Source organism: Lygodium microphyllum, chromosome 11, assembly GCF_053477565.2.
Source record: "Lygodium microphyllum isolate KBCC chromosome 11, Lygodium_microphyllum_v1.1.10, whole genome shotgun sequence".
NCBI classification, from domain to species: Eukaryota; Viridiplantae; Streptophyta; class Polypodiopsida; order Schizaeales; family Lygodiaceae; genus Lygodium; species Lygodium microphyllum.
Genome location: NC_141145.1, coordinates 94,460,306 through 94,470,547, shown reverse-complemented (window position 1 = coordinate 94,470,547; position 10,242 = coordinate 94,460,306). Strand labels below are relative to the sequence as shown.

General features: G+C 37.3%; 1 protein-coding gene across 1 annotated transcript; it reads left to right on the top strand.

The window, feature by feature from the left end:
- The first annotated feature begins 2,847 nt into the window (after positions 1-2,847).
- Positions 2,848-5,101, top strand: LOC148029101 (glutathione S-transferase F10-like). Its single transcript, XM_087687859.1, has 3 exons — positions 2,848-3,218; positions 3,836-3,884; positions 3,992-5,101. Exons 1-3 carry the CDS (start codon positions 3,051-3,053, stop codon positions 4,441-4,443), a joined length of 669 nt encoding a protein of 222 aa, XP_087543985.1. The 5' UTR covers positions 2,848-3,050; the 3' UTR covers positions 4,444-5,101.
- Positions 5,102-10,242: the final 5,141 nt, after the last annotated feature.

Sequence of the window (10,242 nt, the reverse complement as noted above, 5' to 3'; positions counted from 1 at the left end):
CATTAACAATAGTGTCTACCTTTTACTCTCCATATATTCCTAAATTAGTTGGTTGATCCTTTTTTCAATTTACCACCATAGGTCTACATTGTACCTCACGTGTGAGGTTCATGAGCTTTTGCCAGGGAGAGGTATACCTAGCTAGGTGTTATTGATTGTGGGCCAACAACCTCTTATTCCTAACAACACCTAGCTAAGTGTAGGATCCCTTGCTTGCAAAAGCTCATGGTGTTAATTTTCAACACTAGAGGAAAAATAAGGGGAAAAAGGCCCTTAGCCTCTCATCTCACATGGGAAAATGTAAAAACCTTGTGTAATAATCTCACATGCCACAGTATAATAAATCCAAGGTCACAAGTTCCATTCTTGTGGGCAACGATGTAACACCCTATATGATGTATGAGTAGCGTTCCGTGTGCACTTCGCATGCATGGGACATTAGGCCATTTTGCGGCAGTGAAGAAGTGGTAAGCAAAGTTACCTACAAACTTCACTCAACAATCAATTTCTTCTATTTCTCTCTCCTTGTTTTCCCCTCTGTTTTTAATTTTTTTCTTCTCTCTCTCCCCCAATTCCCTTTGTCTAAATCTTTCCTCTCTACATTTTATTTTAGTTTATTTTCTCTCATCTCCTTATTCTCTCTCTCTCTCTCTCTCTCTCCTTTTTTTCTCTTCTCCTCTCTCTCCACTTTTCGTCGCTCTCTCTCTATCTCGCTCCCTTTTTTCTTTCCCTCTCACTCCTATCCTTTTCTTCTCTCCCTCTCTTTTTTCCTTATTTTTTAACATTTTTTTCTCTCATCTTCTCTTCATTCTCTTTAATTTTTTTATTTTCTCACTTTCTCTCTTTTAAATTTTAACTTTTTTATTTATAATCATCTCTCTCTTTGTGTGTGTTCATATTCTCTCTCTTTTTCTTCTTTCTCTCTCTCTCTTCCCTTTTCTTCTCCCCCCTCTCCTCTCATTTCTTTCTCTCTCTCTCTCTCTCCTCTTTTTTTATTTTTCTTCTCTTGTTTAAATTTTATCTTTTCTCTCTCTATAATTCTCTCTTTGTGTTCCCTCCTCTCTCTTGCTTCCCTCCCCCCTCTCTTTGCCTTTCATTTTAGTTCATTTTCTCTCATCTCTTCTCTCCCTCTCTCTTCCCACTTTTCTTCTCTCTCTCTCTCTCTCCCCTACTTTTCTTCTCCCCCTCTCTTCTTTTTCCATTTTCTTCTTCTTCTCCTCTCTCTCTCTCTCTCTCTCTCTTAAATGTTATCTTTCATCTCTATAGTTCTCTCTTTTTCTTCTCTCTCCCCCTTTCTCCCTTCTCTCTTAAAGTACGTGCAAAATTGTGTTATAAAAAAATTAAGTTAAAAAATCTTTAATTAAAATTTTATCTTATTTAATTATTTAATTTAAAGAAAAAAAATTAAATTAAAAGGTTTAATCTATAACTAAAAGAGGGGGAGAAGAGAGAGAGAGAGGGGGAAACTTTTGGTTTAAAAAGGGAGAGAAAGAGACATCTCTCTCTCCTCTTTTTTTATTCTCTCTCTTTATCCTCTAATTAATTTTTTTTCTTTTCTTTCTCTCCCTCTTTTAATTTTTATATTTTTCCTCTCTACAATTGTTTTAAAAAAGCTTTTGAAAATATCTTACTACTATATTATTTTAGCTATAGTTTTGGAAAGAGAGAGAGAACATGTAAAGAGAATTATAGAGAGAGAAAAGATAAAATTTAAAAAGAGAGAATAAAAAATAGAAGAGAGAGAGAGAGAGAGAGAGAGAGAGAGAGAGAGAGAGAGAGAGAGAGAGAAGAAAAAATTTAAAAAGAGAATGAAGAGAGAGAGAGAGAAGAAGAAAAGAAAGGAAAAAAGAGGAGACGGAGAGAGAAGGAAAAGAGAGGAGAGAGGGGGGAGAATAAAAGGAGAGAGAGAGAGAGAGAGAAGCAAAGCGGGGAGAGAAAAAAGGAGAGAGAGAACCAGGAGAGGAAAAAAAACTACAATAGAAGGCAAAGAGAGAGAGAGAGAAGAAGAAAAGAAAGGAAAAAAGAGGAGACGGAGAGAGAAGGAAAAGAGAGGAGAGAGGGGGGAGAATAAAAGGAGAGAGAGAGAGAGAGAGAGAGAGAGAGAGAGAGAGAGAGAGAAGAAAAACGGGGAGAGAAAAAAGGAGAGAGAGAGAACCAGGAGAGGAAAAAAAAACTACAATAGAAGGCAAAGAGAGAGAGAGAGAGAGAGAGAGAGAGAGAGAGAGAGAGAGACTTAGACATAGGGAATTTGGGGGGGGGGGGGGGGGGGAGAAAGAGAGAGAGAATGAGAGAAAAAAGAGGAGAAAGAAAGATGAGAAATAGATTGTTGAGCTCACTTGTTGCTGCCACGAAACGACCTAGCATTCTGTGCGCGCGAAGAACACTAGTTTAATTTAAAGAAAAGAAAGAAATTAAAAAAAGAAGGGAAGTTTAAAAAAAGAGAGAGGGAAAGCTTTTAAAAATATTCAATTTAAAAAAGAGCAAAAAAGAAAAAAAGTTTAAATTAGACATATTTAATTTAAAAAATAAAAAGTTTAAAAAAGAAAGGAAAATTAATTTAAAAAAAAGGGAAAGCTTAAAAATAAAAATTTGTTTTAATAAAAAAAGATAGAGGAAAGAGAATGAGAAAGAAAAAGCCTACATGCAAAAGAGAGGGAGGGTTTAATTAAAAAAGGAAGGAGAAAGAGATTAAATGTGTGAGAGGGGAGATTTAAATTTAAAAAGTTAAGAAAACTCTCATATATTTGAGGCTTTTTAAATTTACAATCAAAATAATATAATACTAAGAAAATAAAGTATAAAAATTTAATTTCGCGTTCAATAATCTGACACGAGAGAGAGGGGGAGGGAACGAGTGCGTCATTCGTGCCCGCGCGCGCGAGAGAGCACTCGCAAGAGTGTGAGTGAGTGGGTGAGATTTACGTTGACGGAAAGAGCAGGAGTCTCGTGCAGCAGAGGTTCTTCGTCATCCTCTGCTGCATAACCAGACAGACAGAGACAAACATACACCCACACCCACACATGCACGCACGCACCCACCCAGGAGAGGAATGGAACACTCCAATGGCGCCGCAGTAACCAGGGTCCATGGTGTCCCCCGCTCCACCTGCACCATGCGCGTGCTGGCCGCGCTCTCCGAGAAGGACGCCCAATACGAGCTCGTCCCTGTCGACTTGTTTGCAGGCGAGCATAAACAACCCAAGTTCCTTACCCTCCAGGTTTCCTTCTAGTACTCTTGATGTTCCTGTGTGGCCTCTTAACAAATAATCCATCATGTTCACTGTTACCTTTCTTCACAAAGAAATGTATGAGATGCTTTGGGGAAAACAGGCATACAGAATACTTTTGAAACATTTGGGATGCAAATGAAGTTTTAGACATTTTCCCATGTGGGAAACATGGGAAAAGTGGCTGTTTTCCCTGGTTTTTCCCTCAATGTTCCACATCGCAAGCATCTGCTTGTGAAACATTGCATACGTAGCTAGGTGCAATTGGGGGACGGGGGATGAAGCTCAGGATGTTGTCATAATTCACAATGTGGGCCTTCTGGGAAAATGTCTAAATTTTTTTGTGAAAACAAGCACAAAGAACGTATTAGAAGTATTGAAAAGCGTTAAACCCAATACTTATTCTATGATTCAACAATGTCGGTGGAACGAAGAGCATCTGTGCTACATAGCTCATTGCTGCTTGTGGCATTTGGGATGAATACTGTAGGATTGAAGGGTAGCATTCTGTCAGATCACTAGGTTTTCCAGATATCACTGTACTGGTTTTTGGCCATGGTTGATTTGCAACTCGCTTTTGACTTTCCTTTTTGGTTGTATGTCGCAAGCCTTTTGGAGTGGTTCCAGTTTTACAAGATGACAAGGTCACTCTATTTGGTAAGACATGTGACACTGGAGCTTGGACAGCGGTGTTGCTCTTGAGGTGTGCCTTTGGGGTTTTTTCTGGTGGTTATTTTAATCTTCTATTGGTGTGTCTTTTGCAGAGTCAAGGGCTATCATCAGGTATATAGCAGATCGATACAAAGAGGAGGGCACCCCTCTGTATGGACAAACACTAGAGGAGAGAGGACTTGTTGAGCAGTGGATGGAGTCAGAATCTCAAAATTTCACACCTGCAGCTCAACCCATCTTCTATCAGCTGGTGATAGCCCCATTGAGAGGGGCAAAACCTGACCTTGCATTGGTCGAGTCTGGGGTGGGAAAACTTGAGAAGGTCTTGGACATTTACGATGCACAGTTAGGAAAACATCCCTACTTAACTGGGAGTTCCTTCACTCTAGCAGATCTTACTCATCTCCCTCTTGCTTACTATATCATCAGCAAGACAGACAAGGGAGAGATCTTCACCTCCAGAAAGAACATTGCAGCCTGGTGGGACCGTGTTTCGTCGAGGCCTTCTTGGAAGAAGATTGTTGCACTCTCTGGGACAAGTTAGGTTCCAATGGTGTACACTTGCATACATGTGTGGTGGCCTTATACATGAACAATATTCTGCATTCTACTACACCACATTTCTACTTCCTGATGTAGAAGTTGGAACGTTCTTTAACCTCTTCATAGATTTCCTAACTTGCTGAATCTTTCTACTGGCAAAACTTGGAAGACCTGCCTAGACACTTTTTGCATGACCATGTAACTGGAACAAACACCCTAAGGCTTACTACATAGCCATGCCTACCCAGAACTTGAGATGAAATTAAGAGTGTGCACTTGAAAATTCTGCATTGCCTGCTACAAATTCTACATTTCAAAACCAGGTTTGGGTGTTTTCACATGTCATGGTGATCCTGATGTTGTAGGTACCCAGGTATGTAATGTAGTGGCTGTACTGATATGCATATGTCTACATTTCAAAACCAGGTCTGGGTGTCTTCACGTGTCATGGTGATCCTGATGATGTAGATACCCAGGTATGTAATGTAGTGGCTGTACTGGCATGCATGTTGAGTCTGGGTGCTTTGTTCCAGAATTCTGTTCAGAGTTACAGATTAGACTAGTTAATCATGCAACATGGGCTTCTTTGGTCCGTTATAACCCTCCAACGTTTATTGAACGATATTTTCACATTAAGAATATTTAAATGCTTTGAAGAATGTAGCGTTGAGCTAGATGAAGTTGTGCATGCTTGGTGTGTTAGCTTTGCCATTTAGGGCATATGCTTATCCAATGGTGGGGAGAAGGTGGTGCAAGTGCCCAAAAAATTACCTACTTACTTTTGTGAAGTATTCCACTGAGCTTTGAAGCGTGTAGATGTCTTGCTTTGCAAGAAAAAAGAGTTTATTTTTAGAAAATTAAATAAAGGGTGTTATCTCTCTCTCTCTCTCCCCCTCCCCCTAAAAGCAATCATGGACCCATGATTGATATAGTCATTGATACCCCCCTTCGTAATGAGCGAGTGTGTAGATCACACACACACTCTCATTCTCTCTCTTTCTAGTCTCTTTCATGCATGCCATGGGATTGTCAAGAGTATAGATAAAGGTTGCTCATTAGGATAAACAGCAAGGATTGCAAGAAATATGTTGGCATTCGCATGGTTATTACTGACTTAGTACCAACATTTAGTTGAGTATCTCCTTTGGCATGCACGAGGAAGTTTACTAGACTTAGTAAGGTAGCTCCAAGAATGACAGCAACAATAGAAAGATTTTTATAGATGATGTAGCATGTTGGAGGATGTTTAAGTCTTCAATCATTGCTTGATGAACTTGTATGGTGGGTGTCATGCCGATCCCAACAATTGATACTATGGTGGTAATCCTCAAGATGCCCTTGCGATTTGGACACAATTAATTGTAGGACGTGAACTCTTGACTAATTATAGCAACATGTGTAATGAAATGCTTTGGTAACCCCTTTGACTTGCTTACAAAACATCTATGAAAAGAAATATTTGTTGAAGCCATTGGTTACAAGCATATGTTATTAGAAGTGGAGGTAGGCTACATGGTTGATTTGGTTAATATTTGATAAAGCTATGAGCATGCATTGATAGAAATGAAAGTGGAGCACATGCTTGGCCTTGGCCAAGTATGATTGACATGCACGGTACTTGATAGTCTTACATTATTTATAATTGTACCCCTTTCAATTAGGTTCAATTAGGAAGCACTATCAATCTTAACATCGAAATAAGGAGTTGTACTTGGATGATATCCTTAAATTGGCCTCAAATGATGTAGTACTTGCAAGATTGTTATCATGGTGGGAGAAGTGTGTCAACTTGAAGTAACTAAGGAGTTTCATTGAGTTGATGAGAATGGATAATTGTGCAAAGTGTTTATATGTTGCTGAGTGCTTGATAGGGTTATTTTGTAGTGCCATTTGGAGTTTTTTGAGTAGGGTTAGTTAATGTTTTACTATTTGATTATTAGTTGTGATAGTTCATGAGAGAGAGATTCATGTGTGTTTATGTTAAAAACATTTTTCTTTGCAAAGACTCCTAGGTATATGCATCATCTAGTGTGTATTGAAGGTTTGATTTCCCTCGTTTTTTAAAAGTATAGTGGTATATGTTTTTAGTTTCCCATTCTTAGAACTTAATATTTATGTGTGCTAAATATTTAAGATGGTGATATAATATATTTATATGGTAAGTTAGTTATATTATATAGAAAATTATATATTAAGTATAATCTCATCGGATATATGTAAGGCTTTTACAAATGTAATGGATTTAGATGCGTTCCTTCTAAGCCATTATGATCTTTGATCAAGCATGTGTTTGTGTTCAAGGTCTATTATTTCTTTGTAGTGTCTTGTGTCTTATTCTTAAAACTTATTATATTATTTTGAAAATTATATATTATGTAGAATCTCATCAGATATATGTAAGGCTTTTACAAACATAGTGGATTTAGATGTTCCTTTTAAGCCATTATGATCTTTGATTGAGCATGTGTTTGTGTTCAAGGTCTATTATTTCTTTATAGTGTCTTGCTCTTAAAACTTTAACATTTATGTGTGCTAAATATTTAATATCTTGTTTATAATGCAAGTCAACTTTGTTATTTAGAAAAGTAAACATTATGTAGAATGTAAATAGGTAAGTGTTTTATGAACATAATGGAACTAGGTGTAATCTTTCTAAGCCATTATGATATTTGATCCATATCGTTGTAATAAATTGCACATTATATACAAAAGACAAGCAAGGAAGACAATTGCATGATCTCAATATGAGGCACTAAATAGTCCTAATAATGCTGCAAGTTGTGATTGTTTTTTATGTTTTTAGTTTTGCAATGGATTCATGATAGCTTAACTCATCATCAAATAACCAAGGTTGTATCCCTTTAAAGTATAATAATATGCTTGATAGTAGGAAGGGCTTACTTAGTGCAAGGTGCTTTGCCATGTGCATCATTCAATTTTAAATTGCAAGTTTCATGAAATATCAAATCTTACTAAAAATTTCACATTTAAAAAAATGGTATATATCCATAAAAATTTGTATACATATAATGAATATATGTACATTGACACAAGATGAGACGGGGTAAACCTAATCCCTTCAACCCTTATATATTTGAAGGCAATAGTACAACATTGAACCTTCTTGCTTAGGGATTCACAAACTATTAGTTGGCTTTCTAAAGAACCTTTGTTTTTCTTTTTGTTAATAGTACTCTTTCTACTCCCAAGAAAGTTACATGTTACAACTTTGGTTATGTTTTAGAAGCTTGAAGTTGTTTTAATATAGAGAATTCTTATCACCAAAAAATTCTATTTAAATTTTGACAAAGGAAGTAAATCTTGCTTGCCCAAACCATTCTTCAACTCTAATGCAAAGAGCTCTTACATCTCTACAATGCCAAAACAAGTGAGATATGGATTTACATTGAGTGACAAGAAAAAATCTAGAGATTCCCTTCAATGTGTATTATATAATTTGTGGGTAGGCTTTTGTTTAGTATTCTTCCAAAGAGGTTTGAGTTTTTGACTTAAAGTAGCTATCCAATTGCTAACAATTTTGTGTTTCCAAGTATGCACAATTAAGAGAGGAAAGCATCCCAATAGCTATTATGTTCCTCTTTTAGTTTCAAAAAAGACTTGGAATTTATTGTGATTAACTAAGTATTTGTATAAGGTATTTGGTCCCACCAAAGCTGAAGGAGCCTAATTCTCATTCTTCTCTTTGGAGCACAATGCCCCATGGTTGTTTCTCTTAAGTGATTGATTAATGCTCTAACTACAAAGACCCTTGATAGTTACCTTATTGCTCGTTAACACAACTTTCACATGGCAAGTTATATAGTCATGTGGTGGCTACAACAGAAAGAAGAACATTGCACAAAGAACTTAGAAGAAAAGAGATGCTTAAGAAATGTAATATGTAAACCAAGACATGCGGATGCATAGCACCAACATGAAACATTGGCTATGAAGGCATTAGAATTGACACTCTTCATTGAAACTTATAGGTGGTGAAACACACTATGGAAGAGGAAGTGACTAGATTATATGTGCCAGATCTATGCCATAAATGATATCAAGTCGGCTAGCAATAAATGTCGGTTGGCCAACAATAAATGCCTCAAATACCATGAAAATGATGTAAAATGCCTAAAAGATCTAAGTTGTACCTAGCCTAGTGAAACATGCCTAAGCTCATATATGAATTGACATATCCACTGACACTCTTAGATCATGGGTGATTTGGTACATTAGAATGATGTAATGATAAGAACCCATCACAGGCCATACAACAATAACCACTACAAGTGAACCATGGATATGTAGGTAAAGAGTGGCCAACCCACCACTCAGATGCCTCGAAGAAATCTAATGTTAATGTCAAATCATAATATATCTTGAAAACATAGAAGAATCAAGCAGTTCTTAATATTTTTCAACAATACCTTTGAAATAGCACATGTGACCATCCTATCACCAATGTTGTAGCACATAAATGACCATGGATTTCCCACCTTTGGCTCGACCACCAAAGTGTTTCCTCATGTGAACTTGGACTAGGAGCTAAGCTCGCTCTCTATCAAAGGGCTCATCATGAACTAGGATGCCAATCCTAACTCCATAATTTTTAAACTTGTAATTATTCGATTGATGCGTTAGGGATAACCCTACCCTCTTTAGATCTTGTGCATCGGTATATTTGTATAGGCAAGGCACAATTGTTCCACCTCACTACCCTCTCGCATTCCCTCTTTGGCATTGGAGAATCGTAATGGATGCCTTGTATCACTTGTACTAGCAACCTGGAAGGGAGGCCGAGATAGCGATTGTCATGGTTGCATGATAGGAGCCTAAACTTGGATTTAAAGATGAGGAAGACTCACTAGGAGAGTCGTCACCCTTCGTCATTGTGCGCATCTACTCCTACAAAGCTACTAATGTCATATAGTCCTCAAGGTGTCCCTTCTTGCCATAATAATACTAATGAGACTTCCTCTGTACATCACCCCTCTTAAACTAGAACATTTGAAGCACCAAGAGATAGCATGCCCATAGAAACATGGTGTTGAACATAGCAAGTCTCCAACATAACACTTCGAGATGAGTAAAGAATGTTTGCATGCAAAGCATCAGTAGGAGATTTTGGAGGAGGCATGATGAGGGAGATACAAAGAAGATGAGTAGAGGCAACAGATCTTGAGGGATATATGTGTATCAAGAATATAGACTCTCAAGGATTGCATGAGTTCAAAGTAGTAAAGAAAGTGCTTAGAGGAATGATCAATAGGACCACATTGTAGTAACAAAAAGATGACAATTGGATGCACATGAAATCTCTCTAAAACTAAGCAGTGTATCACAAAGTGAAAAAAAAAGGACCAAACATAACCAAAAGCAACTTGAAGTATTGTCACCTAGCATTGCACAAGCACAAGCAGTGAAAATGAAAATGTTGAAGACAACATAGAGTCACTAATTGCAACAAATGTAGTCATGTACCCAAGAGATATGTCCTCTTAGGCAGCATATGTCAAAATGTTGACATAACAGGGTTCATAATAGAAACCAGGTCGAAACTGTGTAGGAGATGGTTGCCCAGGTTGTAAATTAGTTGTAGCAGTGAAGAGCAAGTCTAAGCAACAAATGAAAAGTCAAAAGGTAGACTTGCACTAAGAATAAATAGCATTAAGAACTTTGATCTTGAAATTTGATACCATGTCAAAAGTGGATGCAATGTTGGAAGCATGGAAAACTACTATATAGACTATTGGTGGACACAACAGAAGAGAAATGAGAAGCACTACAAAAGAAAGAAGAG